A 21,116-nucleotide genomic window follows, 5' to 3' on the forward strand; every position below is an offset into this window, starting at 1 on the left:
CTGCTCTTTCAACGAGCGCGAGCTGTGAATGGCAGACCCGTGAGTATTTTTAGTCAGGGGAGGAGGAGGAGGAGGCACCTGTCAAACCACAGCCCCGGGGCACAGGAATTCACACTGCGGCTGCTCACAGCCGTCCCGGGGAAACAGCCGGCCCTACGCCTGGGGCCCCATGGCCCCTGTGGGCCGGACGTCGTGGCTCTGCTCATGAAGCCCTCCATCTCTCTCTCTCTCAATCACAAATACGTCACCCGGCCCAGAGGTGTCTGGATCACCAGCAGTGGCGGCTGAGAGGAGGAGCACCACTTGGAGAGCTCCCCCACCGTGGACGCTCACAGTGCCCCAGCACACACCGAGTCAATCACCTCCTGATCACTCTCCTATCGCCACGAGCACGGCTCACTGTTCGCTCGAACTAAACTCACCGATGTCGCCACCCGCAGGCCGCAGGTCACCACACTTCCCCTGCCACTTCCCTCGTGCCGTTCGACTCTTGAATTCCCTCCAATCGTCACATTCCCCCAAACTGGTATCATAATAATAATAATCTCGCTCAATTCAAGGAACGTGTTACCTCTCACCTATTACAGCAGTGTACTGTTTGTTACTGGCCATTGGGTGTTCTTTGGGCCTTTGGGCAACTGTGCTCGGCAAGCGCAGCGTACGAATGCGGTAACACGCGAGGATGAGTGGACAGAATCGCAGTGGACAGAATCGGTGTGAACCTGCGGAACGGTCTGTGTGACCTGGCGGGACAAGACTGCGGGCGGCCAACGTTGTGCCTCTGTGGGGCGGCAGCTGCCCGAGCCGAGCGCGCGAGGAGCATGGAAGCGAGTAGCAGCGACGCTCGGGGCGGCCTCGCCGGGCCCCCGTGGGCCCCCGTGGCCAGGTGAGGCGCAAGGGGACAGGGGTCTCTCGTGCACAAACTCAACTTTATCTCGTCTCCCGTTTGCGTGACAGGACGAGTGAGCGACCGGGCCCAGAGTCCGTCCCGAACACTCACTGCCGCGGCCGACCCCGCCCCCCCCCCATCGCGACCCCTGGCTCGTAAACCAAATTGTTGTCTCGTAAATTCCTCTCCGCGGGTCTATATTTAACCGCGCGCTCGCCGGGGCCCGGGATGGACTCCGTGCCCCACGCGCAACCCAGCCCAGGCACACCGTCCCCGACCACAATAACGAGGAGGGACCAGGGGATGAGGGGGTGTGGAGAAGAGGAGATCAATGCGACCGGGGTAACTCGGGGATCAGGAGGTGGAGATATCAGGCGATTAAGTAATGAGGATAATGAGGCTAACAGGTGACCTTTTGAACCAGGTGATAAATAAACAAGGGGGTAGGGAGACCGGGAGATGAGGGGATGGGAGAACCAGAGAATCAGGGGACGTCAGGGGATATCAGGGGGGATGAGGAAGACAAGCCTTAATTCCGCCATCACATCCACACACATCCGCTTGCACCCACACGTAAACCCAACACACCTCGTGCGCAATCGTGAACAAATACGCTCCTCGCACAGACACGCACTCTCGTAAACAGGCAAAGATCCTCCATAGAGCCTTTTAACAGACACGCCACACGGCAGAGACATAAAAAGAAAAACACGCACACTCGCACGCACACTCGCACAAATAAATGCACACATTACTTTAAAAACACACTTATAACATAAATACGCAACTCAGCCACAGCCCGCCTGAGCACAGTGGCCATGTTGCATAGGGAATTCCCGGCAGCCATGCTGCATCAGGATTGTCCTCCTGGCAGCCGACTGTGCGGTGGCGTAGCGGCAGCGAGGACGCAACCCGCGAGCGACCGACGGATGTGCGTCCACCATTGCGATCTCGCTGGGACGCGCGCAGCCAAAACTCCGCACGTCGCCCTCCGCGCTCTCGGGGTCGACGCGAATCGCCGCCCGGTGCGATGGCACGGGCCCCGGGTGCCAGGGGAAGTGTGCGATGCCCCCCGATGCCCCCCGATGCCCCCCGATGCCCCCCGATGCCCCCCGATGCCCCCCGATGCCCCCCGATGCCCCCCGATGCCCCCCGATGCCCCCCGATGCCCCCCGATGCCCCCCGATGCCCCCCGATGCCCCCCGATGCCCCCCGATGCCCCCCGATGCCCCCCGATGCCCCCCGATGCCCCCCGATGCCCCGTCCCGCTGACGCGATGAAAGCCGCCGCACCTGCAGCTGCACCCTCCCGCCCACTCCGCGGTGCAACGGCAGGTGCAGCTCCTATCCCCGATTGCCCTAACTCCGAGTCTCATTGTTTTACCGCCACCAACGTCAGAGCGCGAGGGACGCGGCGGAATGCAGCGCAGATTGCGCCTTGCAGATATGCAAAGGGGACATACCTGTCGTGTGAGGACACACCTGTAATCCTCACCTTTAACCTTTACCTATCGCACCCGCCCCTCGGACCCCCCCCCCCTCCCCGCCGTGGAATGCGTGCAACAACAGCACCGCCCTAGCAGGAGTCACTGGAACGCCAAGGGTGTGGCGGGGCCACCACCACCACCTCCACCTCCACCACGACCACCGCCACTCAAATACCACCACTGAATTACCACCACTCAATTACCGCCACTCAATTACCGCCACTCCAATGACCTGATTGGATTACACACAGCAATCATCGCCACGTGCTGCACAAACTTGGCAGGGCACTCCTGACAAATGTCATGAGACCTCGATGAGGCTTTCCTGCAGTGGCATCGCGGGACACACGGGGCGTACACACACACACACACATCCAGCAACTCCACATTCTCCCGAGGGGACGCGAGGGGCACGGTCCCTCCAGGGCCCACGGACTCTGGGTCCTGGCTCTATGATGGAGTGGAGCTGTTATCTCTACTCTGGGGGGGGGGGGGCTGTTACGTTTAGGCAAAGCCAGGGCCCTGTTATCTTCACCCGAGAAGCAGAGCTCTTGTGATCTCTGACCTCAGGAAGCTGCTTGTATCTCAAAGCCAAAAGGGAGTTTTTGTTGTTGTTGTCATTTGTATTACAGAGGGGGGCTCGCATCAGATCTGTTCCTTAGGAAGGGGGGTGTCCATGTTCTGTTTTTTCAGGATGGGTGGTGGAGGGGGGGTTGCCTTAGATTTCAACTGTACAGGGGGGAGAGGGTTTTGTTATCACAGGGTCTTGAAATGCGGTCGCATTTGGACGCCGTGCGATCCGCATGGCATCGTGTTTACTTAAGAGGTGGGCTGGGGGGCACCTGTTACATTGACTCCTGAGGGGGCGGGGCTCCTTCACCCCCCCCCCGCCCCCCCGAATCTCCCATCCTCAATCCCCTATCTTCCCCGTTTCTCTCACAGGGGTAGACAACCCGCAGGAACGACTGTGTCCTCCACCCCCCTCCTGTATCCACGGCCCAAAGCTACGCCCACCCCCCGCCCCCCGCAACAATCTCAGCGGTCGAGTGTGGGGGGGTGGGAGGGAGGAGCGGTGACGACTGGGCACGACACAACGCCACTGCACATTAACGGCAGTTGCCATGACGGCGCAATAAAGTGTCACGCCGAGGGGCGAACTTTGGACCGGGGACCCCGTGATAGCCCCCCTAGAGACCCGGCGGGACCCCAGTGGAGCTCACAGGTGCCTCCGGGAGCAGCCTCTGCGACTCCAGGCACCACGGCCACTCCAGTCGGGGTCAAGGGCGACATGGAGCCTCACCCACCCCCGCAAAGGGGTCCCCTTGGGATCCTGGTTGCGCCCCATGAGGATACTTGGGAACGTTCTAATGGGGTTCTTAATAGCAATGAGGACCCCCTTTTTTAAGGCACCGGACACTCGTGGTGACGGACTTAGAACCGATGGTAACACATCGACGATTCCTGGTACCACACTGAGGACTCGCGGTAACACACCGAGGACCCATGTGACCACACCGCGGACCCAACGGTAACTCACAGAGGACCCAACGGTAACTCACCGAGGACCCAACGGTAACTCACAAAGGGCCGCGTTACCCTGGCTCAAGGACGAAAAAGGAATTTATGGCTTCTACCAAACCCCGGCACGGACCGCACAATAAAGCCGGACTTGGCACATGGAGGCATGGGGGGGGGGGGGGGGGTAGGGATCCCGGTCCCCCTCGTTATCTCTCGTCGGTCCTCCGTTAGCCACACCGGGTCGTGGCTCTGACTGACGAATCTAGAAAACGCGCTAATGTGCACGTGCGCATGTGTGCGCGTGCGTGCGCTATTCCAGCCAACCCGCACGAGCTGCAGGTTTAAAATGCGCGCGCGTCGTTCGGTGCTTGCCGTGCCCGAGTCCACCGCCCCCCCGCCCCCCTCTGGACACGACTGCAGACGAGACGTTCCACCTCGAGGGGTCACCCTGGCGAGAGATGTAAAGTTCGCCAAGACGCACGGTCGCTCCCAGAGCGCGCGGGGCCACCTATCGCCGCGGTGCCCCCCCCCCCCCCTCTCGCCCACGAGGCACGGACGAGTAGAGCCCGCTGTGATTTCCGTGGAGGGGGGGGGGGCCAAGCCGCCAGGTGGGGTGGAGGTGGGGGAGGGAGGGAGGGGGGGGGGCAGCACGTGAACTCACCTGATGGTGAGGCGCTCCGACGTGTCCTGCAGGTCGCCCGCGTGGAACAGCTGAGCTGGCTTGAGGCCCAGGTTAGCGCACGCGTCCAGGAACTGGTTCACGTTGTCCTGCCGGGCCGGGAGACGGGAAAATGTCACTCACGGTGCCAGCGGTCGCCCTCGGGGGAACGCTCGCCAGCGCCCGCTCGCAGAGGCACAGCCGCTCACAGTCGCGGAGGCACACGGTCGCATGGTCGCACAGACACACAGACACACACTCTCACAGTCGCACAGACACACAGTCGCACAAACACAGTCCCACACTGTCACAGTCGCACAGACACACAGTCCCACACTCTCACAGTCCCACACTCTCACAGTCCCACACTCTCGCAGTCGCACAGACACACAGTCGCTCACTCTCACAGTCGCACACTCTGACAGTCGCACAGACACAGTCCCACACTCTCACAGTCGCACAGACACACAGTCGCACAGACACACAGTCCCACACTCTCACAGTCGCACAGACACAGTCGCACAAACACAGTCGCACAAACACACAGTCGCACAGACACACAGTCGCACACTCTCACAGTCGCACACTCTGACAGTCGCACAGACACAGTCCCACACTCTCACAGTCGCACAGACACACAGTCGCACAGACACACAGTCGCACACTCTCACAGTCGCACAGACACACAGTCGCACAGCCACACAGTCGCACAGACACACAGTCGCACACTCTCACAGTCGCACAAACACACAGTCGCACAGACACACAGTCGCTCACTCTCAATGCAAACTCCAACTAAATCATCTTTGTCGAAAGCACGCTCACATGCTCACTATCCCTCACAGAACCTCAGTCACAGACACACAAAGTCTCTCACACGGTCACTCGCACAGTCACTCACACAGTCACTCGCACAGTCACTCACACAGTCACTCGCACAGTCACTCGCACGGTGACAGATGCTCACCCAGTCACGGCCTCAGGGGCCAATACAGCGACGATCGGACTGCCACTGAGTCACGCTCGCACGGTCACCGTCACAGACGCGCAAGGCACTTGCCGAACACTCACGCGCTCACTCGTCAACAGTCACAGGTAAACACTCCAAGAGTCACGGCGAAACACACACACACACACACTGATGGGTAAACACGCACACACACTGATGGGTGAACAAATACAGCGATGGGTGAACACACACACAGATGGGTGAACACGCACACACACAGCAACGGGTGAACACGCACACACACAGACGGGTCAAGGCGTACCGTCACCGTCACGGGCTCAGTCACGCACCCCGACTCCCGCACGCGCGACTCCTCACTGAGAGTGACAGGGGGAGCGGGGAGTGGGGGTCGCGGCGTGGGAGGAGCAGGGGGAGAGGGGAGAGACGAGGGGAGGTGGCAGAGCGGGGCGGGATTTGGATTCCTGTGCCGAAACCCATCCCCTCCCTCGCTGCCTGATCACTCCCTCTTCATCCCCTCCCTCGCTGCCTCATCCCTCCATCTTCATCCCTGCCCCTCTGTTTCAGAGCTTTCATCACTCTCTCCAACTCAACTCGAAACTCCCTCCCCCCCCTCTCTCTCGCTCTCTAACCTCTCCTTCTCCCCATGCTCCTTTCCTCTATCCCTCTGTCTCACATCTTATCTCGCCGCTCTCTCCGCCCCGTTCCCCTCTCTCCGCTTTCTCCCTCCCTGCGACGCTCCCCAGCCCCACGGCGAATCGAGACCGAACCCAGCCGACTAAACACCCTCACTTGATGCAGCAAATCTGGCTGTGACGGTCCCACCTAATGAGATTTGTGTTGCCTCCGTAACGTCGTGATTTTTATTATTTTATTTTATTAATTTTAATTTTGTTTACCTACGTGACTTTACCGAAAAAACTAAGAGTATGAACCCGGAGGGTCGACAACCTGCATATCCGGAGCCAACACGCCGCTCTTTTAAGGACTTATCCATCGCTTATAAAAGTGCCACCACGGTCTCTCGTATTCACACGCGCACACATTTGCGGCTCTTGAAATAGAAGGTTTTTCTTTTTTTTACACGAATCCGAAAAAAACGTCTCATTGTTATTTTAGTTGCCGGCCCCTGGGCTAAACAAAAATCCGCAGATCCCTTGCCCCATGCGTAGCCTTTGACGGGCTGTTAGGGGCAAGTGCTGTTAGCGAGCACCTCGGAAGGGCGGCGCGGCGCACCAGGCAGTGTCATGGCCAGCATCACGCCCGGTCGCCTTCGTCTCCCCGGTGCGGATGCTTGCACACCGAACCGGGTACTCATTTAACCGTTGAGCCGACCAAGGAAGGTTTTTCCGCACCAGTTCAGATATTCACCACCGACTGTTAGCCGTGCAATGCGCCAAGCACTGCACAACCGCTCCCTACCTTGTATACACACACATACGCACGCACACGTGTAGATAAGCACGTGTCGAGCCGCACGTGTATACGCACAATGTGAACTCAAAATAACGCACACACACGGGGGGGGTACACACACGCGTCTACACACAGTGTGCAATAATAGTGGCACTCACTACACTCATAGCTGAATACATACGCGTGCCAGATTACATTCCTGGTGCATAGCAAACATACCAAGTGCACACAGCACACACACGTTGCACAGAATACACACGATGTACTCTCCGCTTGTACACAACGCTCGTTCACACGACTCTTACCCCCCTCAATCCTCCCTGATCCCCCACTGACCCAATCCCCCCCACGATTCCCCCACGTTGAACCCCCCCCCCCCCGATCCCATCAGTGACTTAACGCTGATCCTCGATCACTCAACCCCCCCCCCCCCACGTGGTCTCACGCCACTCACTGCACACTGCCTTAGTTTGGCACAGCTAGGGAAGGGGGGGGGGGACGTCACTGCCGTGAGAGGGGAGCGATGGGCAGGGGGAGGGGGGTGGTTTAATTGCGACATCAACGCACGGCGCCATCGTCGCCGCGTCTCACGGTGGAAGCGAAACGAGGGCGACGGAGTTCCCCGCCAAACGCCGCAAGAAGCCCCAATTACCGCTAACGAGGAACCGCGCTAACGAGGGCCACGCACGCTTCACTCCCTGGGCCGCTCCGGGAAAGCAGAGCCCCCTCGCCGCCACCCCGGCTGCAGGGCCAGATTTAGGAATGTTTGCCCACCGCCCCCCGTCTCCCATCGCCCCCCCTGCAGGACACCAGGGGAAAAAGACCCCCCCCCTCCGCTGACCCCCCCCCTCCGTTGACCCCCCCCCTCCGCTGACCCCCCCCGCTCTCTCTCTCTACCCACCTCCTCCCCAACCCGCCTGACATGCATGCAGACACAAAGACAAAGGTCCCCCCCCCCCGTCTAGCCTACACAGATGGGGCAAGTGCTGTCAGCGAGCACCTATAGAGGGAGGGCGCCGAGGCACGCACGGGGTTGGAGTGGCCAGCACCACACCTGGTCGCCCTGGTCTCGACAGTGCTCGTCGTTTAAGGCAGAGTCAACGAGGGAGAGCGGTCCACAACCGGCCCTGGCCGGGAACCGAACTCGGGCTGGCGGGTTCGTAGCGCAGTCCGCGACACGCAAACACACACACGCGTACGAGCGCACAGAAGCGTGTGCGCGTATGCGCGCATGCACACACACGTCTGCGCACGTGGGCACGCAGACGACGCGCGCGACCACACGTACTCGCAGGTCCCATTCCCGTGCCAAATTCCAAGGGGCCGCTCCCTGGACAGATGCCGAGGAGTCCAGTGCAAGAAGCGCCGGGCGGGTTGAGACGCGGCCGCTCGAGACGGGAGACAGCCGAGGGGACGTCGCCAGGGACCAATGTCAGGCGGGCGTCCGTGCGGGTCGGTGACCCCCGAAAATATTTCCGAACCCGGCACACCACGTCCATAACTGCTCTGCGTCGTTGTGGCTACCTAGTCACGTGGCTTCAGTGGGGGGCACGAAGGGAACAATCCGCTCATCGAGTTTTCAAGCCCTTTCACTCGAACAAGCATGTGACCCTTTGTCTTTCGTGATGTTAATGGGTGCCGAATGTTGCTGGCCACTTGGCGTTTTGCGCCTGGGCTCAGTGGCAACGGCGATTGAACAAGACGCACAAAGGCAGCGCTTACACGGGGCACGCGGCGGGGAGGAGGTGGAACAACAAACTGACAAGTGTGCAAAAGTGGCGTGGACGGGACGCGCGATTGCACCGAGAAGGAAGGGCTGACGGTCGGTGGGCAACGGTGGAAGCAGAGGGCATGCGCCGGCGACGGGTAGCCGCGAGATTGGCTCGGAGCGCGATGGATCGCTACGTCACAGCTTGGGGGGGGGGGGGTGGATGTTCATCCTGCAGTGGATAGATCATGCCCGACGATTCGGCCGAGCGACAACCCACCCGCAGCAGCAGCAAGCAGCAAGCGGTGGGAGTCTCCAGTTCGGAGGCTGTCCCGTGGAGTCCAGGAGGATGTGAGCTGTAGATTTTCCAGAGTTTGGAACTGACGGCTTGGGAACCAGATCGAGGGGGTGGGGAGCAGCCGCGGGGAGCAGAAGGTTCCGCTGCTGGACCCCGGAGCGATGAATGGCCGACGCGCCCAGCTCCTTGGCCGCGCTGCGTTTTGTTATTTTTGTTATTTTTGTGTTTTAATCGCACTGTTTCCCCAGCCCAGCCTGCGCCTCTCCCCAGAGACCTGCTGCTGCTCGCTGCAGCTGACGTCACCGTGACAATGTTTCCTGCCTCCCGGTGGCTCCACCACAACATCTCCAACCACTGGATCCTCCACCCTGGAACTCTCTTATCCCGTGACCCTCTACCCTGAGGGACACCTCCATCCCAGGAACGATACACCTCCATCGCTGAACACCTCCAGCCTAGGAACGATCGTGGGGTGCCCCCTTTGCTGGACTGTCCATTGCGAAACACCTCTGTCACTGCACCCTCCACCGCTCGGATCCTCACCTACAGCAGGCTGCATCCTGGGGCACCTTCACCCCGAGACCCTCCGCTCGGAGCCCTCAGTCCCCCCCACGGCCCCCACGGCCCCCAAGGTCCCCCATTTCCCCCACGGTCCCACGCATTCTCCGCGCCCCAACGCGTCCCTGTGCGCGCGCGTTGTTATTTTTTGGAATTGCCACCACGGTGACACACGCTGAGCTCATCGTCGCGCGGCCCGAGCGGCGCGGGATGACATCTGGCGCGAGGAATGCGAGGGCTCGCGAGCGGAGGCGGCGCAACCTCCGTGCGACAGACGAGAGCGGCCGTGCCGCCCATTCCTCCGGGGAGCTCACGCTCTCTGAGATCATCGGCCGGGGCAGTGGGTTTGGAGCGTGGCCCCCCCCCCCTGCCCCTCACCTCCTCGCCCCCCCCCCCACCCCCCCCCCAGCTCTCAGCCCCCAGCTCCCTGCATCCGACACCTCTTCACTCATCGTCGTCATCGCCACGCAGGGTCGTGACAGCGCTGCCGTTCCACGGAGGCTGCATGCCAAGCAGCTTCCCGAGAGGGGGGGGGGGGGGGCGACGCTGCTGTGTGCGATCGCAATCGGGTCAGTTTCTTTTAAATGTGACAAATTTTGACAGTGACGCCGGCACACAATGGCATGCTCTTTCTCGAACGACGACGTCACGGGACCTGTAATGTTGCACTGCGAGGCGGTCGGCGCGTGGCACCCTACGGTCCACCCACTCGGCCGCAGCATCAACCGCTGCGGCCTGCCGGATTCGCTCAATTCTGCCCTGCAGAGGTCACGGTCGAGGTCACCGTCAGGGTCGAGGTCACCGTCAGGGTCGAGGTCATGCCCCATGGGCACAATCCGTGGACCGAATTGGCAGAACGAGCAGTGGACGGGCAACGCCGAGGTGAATTAACCCAAGGGAGCACTTGGCTCATCTCTCTTGCACCTTTTTCTATTACACAGTACAGATTGGGAGTGCAACAATAGATTATTGGATCCATCTGTGCGGAGCTTCCGAGTGTTCTCTCGTTTCCTCCCGCATAGCGGCAAACTCTCATGAATGCAACGCTTGGCCAAACGTCCCAATGTCCTGTAAGGGAGTCTTGAGGCTAAGTGAGAGGCTTTCACGGTAATAAATAATAATATTGTTTGATTGCAACCAAAGCCAATTGATCACTGAACTCCCACGGGAAATTTCCGAATGGATTCTTTCATCTCAAGACCTGTTGTCCCAAAAGCGTCGCCAGCAGCAAAGTCCCAAGGAAGGAATTTCTTCCCCGAGCACTGCCCCCATCCCCGCCCCTCCCCTCGTCCTCGCGGCGTCATCACCTCCCCAGGCGTGACTCACAGATAGACGAGATTGGCCGAATCTCGCCGTCCCAACGAATTGGTTGCAATAAACGTTAAGAGGTTGCACGTGCGCGCACACAAAAACACACAAATATCCCCCGTATAGCCTTTAATGGACTGTTGGGATAAGTGCTAATAGCGAGCTTCTACGAAGGCCGAAATGGCACACGAGGGGGTGGGTTACCAGCACTAAGCCCGGCCACCTATGTCTCCCCAATTCTAATATTTGAACACCACCCGAGGTACTGATTGAAGATTGAGTCGACCTAGGGGAGGGCCCAGGACCGGTTTAAATAACCACCACTGTTATTGGTCAGGAGCGGGATTCGGGTCACTGGGGAGTGGTAGCGCTGCAGTTAGCGCACTGCGGTAACAGCGGCGCCACAACACACGCGTACACACCCATATATCGCGTATATACAGACAGGTATATATTTACACAAGCACACACGGGCACACACACCAGTCCCAGGGTCATTTACAATTAGAGCTGTAATGTTGGCCGAAGTTACAATAACGTTAAACTCATTAAACTTTATTACAAACTACAGAATTGCAATAGTAATGACCCTAGATAATGGATACACACCCACGCAAGTGGACACACAAAATACGAGGTGGCCAAAATAACCTGAGGCTGCTGGGGCAAGTGCTCTTAGTGAGCACCTGTGAAGGCCAGCACGGCAAGGATTAACCAACAACAAAAAACATGTACTGTACTCATTCAAGGCTGAGTCGACCTAGGTTCAGACACACGGGCATATATACACACACAGTTAAAGCAACACAAAGACACAACGAGGCACACACGTTGGGCACACGGGCGCGCTCACTCGCGCTGCGTACCCACTCACAAGCACCGGGAAACACAGACGTGAGTTCCCAACGAGGATGAGAACCTCCTCCACCGCCCTCCTCACACCTCCCCCCTGCCCCATCTTCACGCGGCACGTGGCGGGCCTGACCCTTGAACCCCGACACCCGAGGAGGACTGGGAGAGGGGGCAACAGGGTGCTTGGCGAACCGAGAATGGAAACCGCCACCACCACCACTCCCACATGCGCTCACCATACACACCACCACTACACCACAGCCACTAAACCCAACACCACAACTGCACACACCACAATCAACAAACCCAACACCACCACCACCACCATCGCTCACCACAACCACCGCAATCACCACCGCAACGACCATCAGCCACACTGGCGTGCATCAAACACACAGTGGGCCCAGGAGGATGCACAGCTGAGAGAGACTCAACCTGGTGGTGGTGAGCGCACCACTCCGCGTGGAGCGCTTGGAGCGGTGTGGGAGCGGTGTGGGAGCGGGGCGGGAGCATGGTGGTGGAGTGCGGTGAGCGGTGTGGGAGCATGGTGGTGGAGTGCGGTGGTGTTGGTGCAGGGGTTCGGTGCGGGAGGGGCGGGTGTGGAGTGATGGTGCAGTGTCGTGTGGTGTAGGGGTGTGGGAGTGTGGCGTGGTGGTGCGGTGCTGGGGTGCGGTGCTGTGGAAGTCTGGTGTGGTAGTGCGGTGCAGGGGTCCTGTGTGGTGGTGTGGTGTGAGAGTCCGATGTGGTAGTGCAGTGGTGTGGTGGTGCAAGTTTTGTGTTGGTGGGGTTGGGGTGTGGGGGTCTGGTGTGGTAGTGCAGTGGTGTGGTGGTGCAAGTTCCGTGTTGGTGGTGTCGGGGTCTGGTGTGGTATTGCAGTGGTGCGGTGCGGGGGTGCGGCATAGCCGATGTCACTCACGAGGCCGGCGATCGGGGTCGGCTGTCGGTTCACCCTCTTCACCAGTCCCGGCTTGATGTGGTTCACGAGGCTACGGCACCACAACCACAACAACCACAACAACCGCTACAACCACATCCACCACAACCACCCATACAACCACAACACAGGGGGGTTATTTGAGTCCCTGGGTTCAAAATCGTCATCGCTGCCCCCCCCCCATGCCCTTCCTCCTCCAGCCCTGCCATCCTTTACCCTTCCGCCCTATGCCCCCCGGCCTTCTGTGCTCCGGGCGCGGGTGATGCTGTGGTGCAGCTGTGAAAGTGACCCCTCACCCTCCCTTATCCCTGCCCTCCCTTGCCCTGTCGCCAAGTGCCCTGTGCCCTGCCCCGATACTCACTCGCAGAGGGCAACGCCGTTCTCCAGGGCAGCGCGGAAATCCTCTCCCTCCAGCTCTCGACCTGTGACCTCCTGTACGACACACGGACGCGCCAGAGGACGAGAGCGTGAGTGGGGCGAGTGAGCGTGACGGTGAGTGGGGCGAGCGAGTGTGCGAATGAGTGGGGTGAGTGTGAGGGCGAGTGGGGTGAGCGTGACGGTGAGTGGGGTGAGCAAGACGGTGAGTGGGGTGAGCGTGAGGGCGAGTGGGGCGAGGGTGACGGTGAGCGGGGGTGAGAGTGAGCGGGGTGAGCGAGTGTGCGAGTGAGCGAGTGCGAGCATGTCACAGTGCGAGCGGGGATGCGAGCAGTGACGTAAGCTGTCGAGTGTGCAGGCGGTGGATTTGCACCTGGGGGGTTGGGCGACGGGGGGGGGGACAGGAGGGGGAGAATGGAATTTGAACAAGGTGGGGGGGGGGGGCCATGTCGTTCGTTGCACAAGGACTCATGCCAACCACACCGTGACACAGAGTGAGAGGGAGTAGCGTGTGAGAAAGGGTGTAGTACTGTAGTGTGTCTGTGTGTGTGAGTGTGCACCAGTGTGCCGTAGTACGAACCCGGCGAACCGAGTTTGATTCCCGCTCACGGTCACCAACAAGGGAGTCTCCCCTAGGTCGACTCCGCCTCAAATGAGTACCTGGTATGAAGTGTAAACGTAGACACTGGGGAGACAAAGGCGGCTGGGCGTGGTGCTGGCTACCCACCCCCTCGTGTTCCTTACCGGCCTTCACAGGAGCTCGCTAACAGCACTTGCCACCAAAAGTCTATTATGGCTCCGTGGGGGTGTTTACACACCGCACCAGGTACTCATTTAAGGCCGAGCCGACGTAGGGGAGGCCCAGGACCGGTTCAGACAATCCGTCACTGGCGTTGCTCGCAAGTGCTCGCACTCTCTCTCTCACACACACACGTGACACACACGTGACGTCGTTACCCACACACACACACACGTAGCACTCATAGACCCGATAAAGGCAGCAGGAGGTGTGTGGGAAGTGGTCTCGAGACGTGAGGTGGGGTCAAGGCGCACCCATTGATCCCCAAGGGGGCCGCGTGGGGGGCGAGGGGGGCGGGGGGATTCTTCACCCCCCCCTCCCCCAAATCCCCCCTCCCCCCCTCCCCAAAATACCCCCACCCCCCCTCCCCCCCTCCCCCCCTCCCCCAAATCCCCCCTCCCCCAAATACCCCCCCTCCCCCAGATCCCCCCTCCCCCCACCCCCAAACCCCCCCCCCCCACCCCGGAGGAGCGCGTGCCCGAGCTGGGCGCGTGCGTGGCGTGGATCGCGTCGCCATGGCGACCTGGCCAGAGGCGCGCGTGTGCGCGTGCACGCTCCTGTGTTTTGGTTTGTTTGTGTGTGCACGTGGTGTGCACGTGGTGTGCACGTGGGAGTGTGTGTGTGCGCGTGGGAGTGTGTGTGTGTGTGTGCACGTGGGAGTGTGTGTGTGTGCGCACGTGGGAGTGTGTGTGTGTGTGCACGTGGTGTGCACGTGGGCGTGTGTGTGTGCACGTGGGCGTGTGTGTGTGCACGTGGGCGTGTGTGTGTGTGCGCACGTGGGAGTGTGTGTGTGTACGTGGTGTGTACGTGGTGTGCACGTGGGCGTGTGTGTGTGTGCACGTGGGAGTGTGTGTGCGCACGTGGGTGTGTGTGTGCGCACGTGGGAGTGTGTGGGAGTGTGTGTGCGCACGTGGGTGTGTGTGCGCACGTGGGTGTGTGTGTGCGCATGTGGGAGTGTGTGGGAGTGTGTGTGCGCACGATGAAGTGTATGTGTGCGCACTTGGGAGTGGTGTGTGCACGTGGAAGTGTATGCGTGTGCACTTGGGAGTGGTGTGTGCACTTGGGAGTGGGGTGTACACGTGTATGCGTGCACGTTGGAGTGTTACGTGTGTGCGTGTGTGCTCAAACTTAGGTGGTTGCTACCACCGTGGTTATTGGCCAGTTGTCACAGTGGGGAGTACAGGGGGTGCATCTGCCAGTCATCTCGGTTAGCCTGGGTCTGTCTCGTGACGTCCTAAACTACTCCCGTTATCGTGGTCTTCGTGTCTGTGTGAGAGGGTGACACTTGGTGTGACAGGGTGACGCTTCGTGTGACAGGGTGACACTTGGTGCGAGAGGGTGACACTTCGCATGAGAGGGTGACACTTCGCGTGAGAGGGTGACACTTCGTGTGAGAGGGTGACACTTCGTGTGAGAGGGTGACACTTGGTGTGAGAGGGTGACGCTTCGTGTGACAGGGTGACGCTTCGTGTGACAGGGTGACACTTCGTGTGACAGGGTGACACTTCGTGTGACAGGGTGACACTTGGTGTGAGAGGGTGACACTTGGTGTGACGGGGTGACACTTGGTGTGTGAGAGGGTGACTCTTCGTGTGACAGGGTGACACTTGGTGTGACGGGGTAACGCTTCGTGTGACGGGGTGACACCTCGTGTGCGAGTCTGCGTGCGCTCGACTCAGCCTCAAGTGAGGCGTAACTGGCGAATATTTGAACCGGTCCTGGCTCTCTCCTCGGTCGACTCAGCCTCAAATAAGTATCTGGTGCAGTGTGTAAACATCAGAATTGGGGATACAAAGGTCATGGTGCTGACCACCCACCTCCTACAGAGGGGATATTCGTCTTTGACTTTTGTCAGTAGTTGTGTGTGTGTCTGCAGTGTCCCCACAAGTATACATAGATATCAATATGTCTGCGCTACGCACCTGGCAACCCAGGTTCAATTCCTGGCCTCGGATAACATCAGCGACATAGTGTTTATATCTTAGCCTCGTCTGCGCCTCCACTATGTGCGTGGTGCGGTTTGTAAACATCAGCACCAGGGAGACAAAAGCACGCCCCGGACGTGGTGCTGACCACAGCATCCGCTTTGTGCGCCGTGCCGACATTAACAGGAGCTCGCAAACTCACACTCGGCCCTGCGGCCTGCACCGCGACCCGGGCAGGGGTCTTTGTGCGAGCACGTGGGTGGAGTACATGTTTTACCCCCCCATGTGTCACCCTCCATGTGTCACCCCCCCCCATGTGTCACCCCCCAAGTGTCACCCCCCATGTGCCACCCCCCCCATGTGTCACCCCCCATGTGTCACCCCCCCATGTGTCACCCTCCATGTGTCACCCCCCCCATGTGTCACCCCCCATGTGTCACCCCCCATGTGTCACCCCCCATGTGCCACCCCCCCCCATGTGTCACCCCCCATGTGTCACCCTCCATGTGTCACCCCCCCCCATGTGTCACCCCCCATGTGTCACCCCCCCATGTGTCACCCTCCATGTGTCACCCCCCCCCCCCCCCAAGTGTAACTCCCCACGTGCCACTCCCAGCGTGTGGGGGCCACGCTCACCGCACCTGACACATTCGCCCCGCAGTAGCCGCAGGGTTCGATACAGAGACGCGATCCGCACAAAGGTAAATATCCCCCGTGTAGCCTTAACAGACTATTGGGAGCAAGTGCTGTTAGCGAGCACCCTATGAAGGCCGGAACGGCACACGAGGGGGTGGGTGGCCAGCACCACGCCCGGCCGCCTTTGTCTCCCACGTGGCGATGTTTACACACCGCACCAGGTACTCATTTTAAGGCTGAGTTGATCCTGAGAGGCCCAAGATGGGCTCAGATAATCGTGACTGGTGTTGGCCGTGATACACACTCACGTACATATCAGAGGCGTGCGGTCAGGGGAGGCAGGGGAGGCAGAGCCTCACCTGTCATACTCCAATGAAAATAGCTGTTACGGGAAAAAAATATTAATTAAATAAATAAAATATTAAGATTTTTTTCAATGATCTGTGCTATAAATGTCATTTCTGCACGATTCCAATCATTTTTAGAGTCAAAATCGCCAAATTTGCGGAGCTCCGCTGCAAATACAGGAAGAGACGAGAGGTGAGGCAGCGACGAGCTCAGCCTCCCCTCTGATTGCGCAACCCCTCAGTAACTGGATGGAGCACGGACAATAAGCGCGTGCCTGTCACTATCTCAGTATGTCACCAATGTAATGTTTGTAGACCCCTTCATTTCATGTCCTCGCCTTCCATACTCCAGATAATTTATTTCAAGTATGTGTATAAAGATATTGAGGCTCGCTGATCTTGTCGTGAAACTGAAATGAAAAAACACCAGGGGAGGCAGCCATCACATCTGCCTCACTGAGGGGGACGTGTCTAACACGCCCCCTCAGTGAGGCCACGCCCCCCTCAGTGTGTGAATCTGGCTCTGACACGAGCCAGTGCCTGGTCAGCCATTGACCTCACCGCACGTCACTGCTACATATACGGACGGACATACAAAGACACAGGGGTCGACACAGAGATACAGAGAGACTCATGCAGATACGGAGACACACAGAGGAGCATACATAGATGGACATACACGCAAATTCACATGCACACACACACAGCTCGGTACATACCGACACAGAGATATGCACAGGAAGGAGATACAGAAGCACATACAGACAGACACGCAAACGCCTAATCACTTACACAGACACACCCAGGTATATGGAAACACTCAGATATACATGCACAGGCACATAGAATGTCAAAGATCCTCCGTAAAGACATGCAGACTATTCGGGAAAGTGCTGTTCGCGAATACCTACTCAGGCCATGAGGGGGTGACGACTAGCACCCACAAACGGCCGCCTTTGTCTCTCCAGTGCCGATGCTTACACACCGCACACACGATGTAGTAAGTATTCATTCAAGGCTGAGTCAATCATGGGAGAGCACCCAGGACCGTTTTCAGACATTCGTCAATGATGTTGACATACCGTTACTCTTTTTTTAATAGGTGCTCGCTAACAGCACTAGCCCCAAATGTGTGTGTGGCCCCACAACCGAGTTAGACACCGGTACTATTTTCTATTTCTGTTTGACCAGGTAAAGCCCCATCAGCTATGCAGCTCTTTGTCAGAAGCCACCTGGCCACAAATTGAGAGCTCAACGAAGTGGCTTATCGTCACGTGGACTTTTATAGCAGCCAAATACTCTAAACGCGTGTTTCTCTGAATGTGGAGGGGAAAAACCGGAGGACCGGGAGAAGAATCCACGCAACACCACGGGGGAGAGCGACACCACAGACTCCAAATATACCAGCGCCAGGGTCGGGATCGAGCCCGCGACCTCCTGCATACCAGGCGAGGTCGTGAACATCTCGCCACCCGTGAGTCACAGGCACCCGTGAAACCCAGATGACGAAAATAATTGAATTGCAGCATCTGTGGCGACGCGCGAGACTGGGGTGAGATTATCGTGGTAGTGTCCCCCCGTAGTCAATTAGAGCGAGGAGGAGGGGGGGGGTCACGGGGAGAGGGGCTCGAGTGAGCGAGTAAGGAGAGGGGGTCACGGGGAGAGGGGGTCTGAGATAAATGAAGACGTGCTACTCCCTCAACGACACGCAACACCCACCCCCCTCACTGGCACGCGCTCAGAGTCACGCAATAGCTCACGAACATTCTGAGAAGTCGCTTCTTTAGAACTGCCGCTCGTTGCGTGTTTAGTTTGTTGGCCTCACACCGCACTTCACATGAGCACGGTTGGCTACGTACGGTGCGAAAGAAGTTCAACACACATTCTCCTCTGGCCGTACCAGACGGTAGTGGTGGCGAGTGCTGTCAGTGAGCACGTACGGCTGTTAAGAGCGCACGATAGGGTGGCGTTACTAGCACCACACCCGGCCGCCTTTGTCTCCCCAGTGCTATTTATTTAAACACCACAACAGGTACTTATAGGGCTACGTCGACCTAGAGGAGGCCCAGAACCGGTTTTAATATCACTCGCCACTGATAATTCACTATGTAACACGATTTTTGTTCCTGGATAGTGTTATTTTCTCATTGCTTATGCCTCAAAAGTATAGAAAATGCCTATTGTTCCCCACAAACTTTGCTTTTGTGACCAGGCTTTATGTGAAGGAATGACACAAATGCACACGTTTGAAAATAGGCAAATGTCTAAATATCACCGTCCTGTTTAGTTTCCCCAATGTAACTACTGCTGCAGACACAGCTTAGTTTGTAGACGCATGTGGTATTGCATATCAGGGATCACATCCTTCACAGATGGGTTTAGATCACGAATTTTATGTACTGTGAGCTGAGTTAAGTACAGCTGAGGTGGTCTTACCAGTGAATGGTTGTAAGGTCTCAGACCTTACAACTGTTTATTTGTGAGGAATAAGGCATTTTATGTACCTTTGAGGCATAAGCAATTAAAAAATAACACTTACTACCCAGGAACACATTTGTTTTGTTACACAGTCTAATAGCCACCACTATGTCATTATCACTGTCCCCATACGCAGCTCCACTCCCTCACTACCTCACCCCACTCTCACAATCACTCCCACCCCCTCCACCCTCACATCGACCTTCCCTCCCCCGCCACCACTGCCCTCACGCGTGGCTCAATCAGTAGTGCAGCATCGCTCACCGCAATGTCGCGAGCCGGACTCTCGCCCCTATCTCTCTCTCTCCGTGATCCCATAGCGCCCCTCTCTCTCTCTCTGTGATCCCATAGCGCCCCCTCTCTCTCTCTCAGTGATCCCATAGCGCCCCTCTTTCTCTCCGTGATCCCATAGCGCCCCTCTCTCTCTCCGTGATCCCATAGCGACCCTATCTCTCTCCGTGATCCCATAGCGCCCCCTCTCTCTCTCTCTCAGTGATCCCATAGCGCCCCCCTCTCTCTCTCCGTGATCCCATAGCGCCACTCTCTCTCTCCGTGATCCCATAGCGACCCTCTCTCTCTCCGTGATCCCATATCGACCCTCTCTCTCTCCGTGATCCCATAGCGCCCCCTCTCTCTCTCTCAGTGATCCCATAGCGCCCCCCTCTCTCTCTCCGTGATCCCATAGCGCCCCTCTCTCTCTCCGTGATCCCATAGCGACCCTCTCTCTCTCCGTGATCCCATAGCGCCTCTCTCTCTCTCTCTCAGTGATCCCATAGCGCCCCCCTCTCTCTCTCCGTGATCCCATAGCGCCCCTCTCTCTCTCCGTGATCCCATAGCGCCCCCCTCTCTCTCTCTCAGTGATCCCATAGCGCCCCTCTCTCTCTCCGTGATCCCATAGCGCCTCTCTCTCTCTCAGTGATCCCATAGCGCCCCTCTCTCTCTCTCCGTGATCCCATAGCGCCCCTCTCTCTCTCTCTGTGATCCCATAGCGCCCCTCTCTCTCTCCGTGATCCCATAGCGCCCCTCTCTCTCTCTCCGTGATCCCATAGCGCCCCCCTCTCTCTCTCTCTGTGATCCCATAGCGCCCCTCTCTCTCTCCGTGATCCCATAGCGCCCCTCTCTCTCTCTCTGTGATCCCATAGCGCCCCCCTCTCTCTCTCTCTCTGTGATCCCATAGCGCCCCTCTCTCTCTCCGTGATCCCATAGCGCCCCTCTCTCTCAGTGATCCCATAGCGCCCCTCTCTCTCTCTCTCTCAGTGATCCCATAGCGCCCCTCTCTCTCCGTGATCCCATAGCGCCCCTCTCTCTCCGTGATCCCATAGCGCCCCCCCCCCTCTCTCCGTGATCCCATAGCGCCCCTCTCTCTCCGTGATCCCATAGCGCCTCTCTCTCTCCGTGATCCCATAGCGCCCCTCTCTCTCTCCGTGATCCCATAGCGCCCCCCTCTCTCTCTCTCTGTGATCCCATAGCGCCCCTCTCTCTCTCCGTGATTCCATAGCGCCCCTCTCTCTCTCCGTGATCCCATAGCGCCCCTCTCTCTCTCTGTGATCCCATAGCGCCTCTCTCTCTCCGTGATCCCATAGCGCCCATCTCTCTCTGTGATCCCATAGCGCCTCTCTCTCTCTCCGTGATCCCATAGCGCCCCTCTCTCTCTCCGTGATTCCATAGCGCCCCTCTCTCTCTCCGTGATCCCATAGCGCCCCTCTCTCTCTCCGTGATCCCATAGCGCCCCCCTCTCTCTCTGTGATCCCATAGCGCCCCTCTCTCTCTCTGTGATCCCATAGCGCCCCTCTCTCTCTCTCTCAGTGATCCCATAGCGCCCCCCTCTCTCTCTCTCCGTGATCCCATAGCGCCCCTCTCTCTCTCCGTGATCCCATAGCGCCCCCCTCTCTCTCTGTGATCCCATAGCGCCCCCTCCCTCTCCGTGATCCCATAGCGCCCCTCTCTCTCCGTGATCCCATAGC

At 58.6% G+C, this 21,116-nt stretch overlaps 1 protein-coding gene across 1 annotated transcript in view; it reads right to left on the bottom strand.

Moving 5' to 3' along the window:
- Positions 1–21,116, bottom strand: part of LOC133350123 (LIM and calponin homology domains-containing protein 1-like) — a 53,910-nt gene that overhangs the window by 16,736 nt on the left and 16,058 nt on the right. Inside the window, exons 3-5 of the mRNA XM_061564151.1 lie at positions 12,954–13,024; positions 12,575–12,644; positions 4,555–4,661 (exon numbers count right to left, since the gene is read on the bottom strand). Coding sequence (XP_061420135.1) covers positions 4,555–4,661; positions 12,575–12,644; positions 12,954–13,024 — 248 coding nt within the window. The remainder of the gene's footprint in view (positions 1–4,554; positions 4,662–12,574; positions 12,645–12,953; positions 13,025–21,116) is intronic.

The sequence above is a fragment of the Lethenteron reissneri genome, chromosome 32 (genome assembly GCF_015708825.2).
Source record: "Lethenteron reissneri isolate LAM-NWPU_2019-01 chromosome 32, ASM1570882v1, whole genome shotgun sequence".
Lineage (NCBI taxonomy): Eukaryota > Metazoa > Chordata > Hyperoartia > Petromyzontiformes > Petromyzontidae > Lethenteron > Lethenteron reissneri.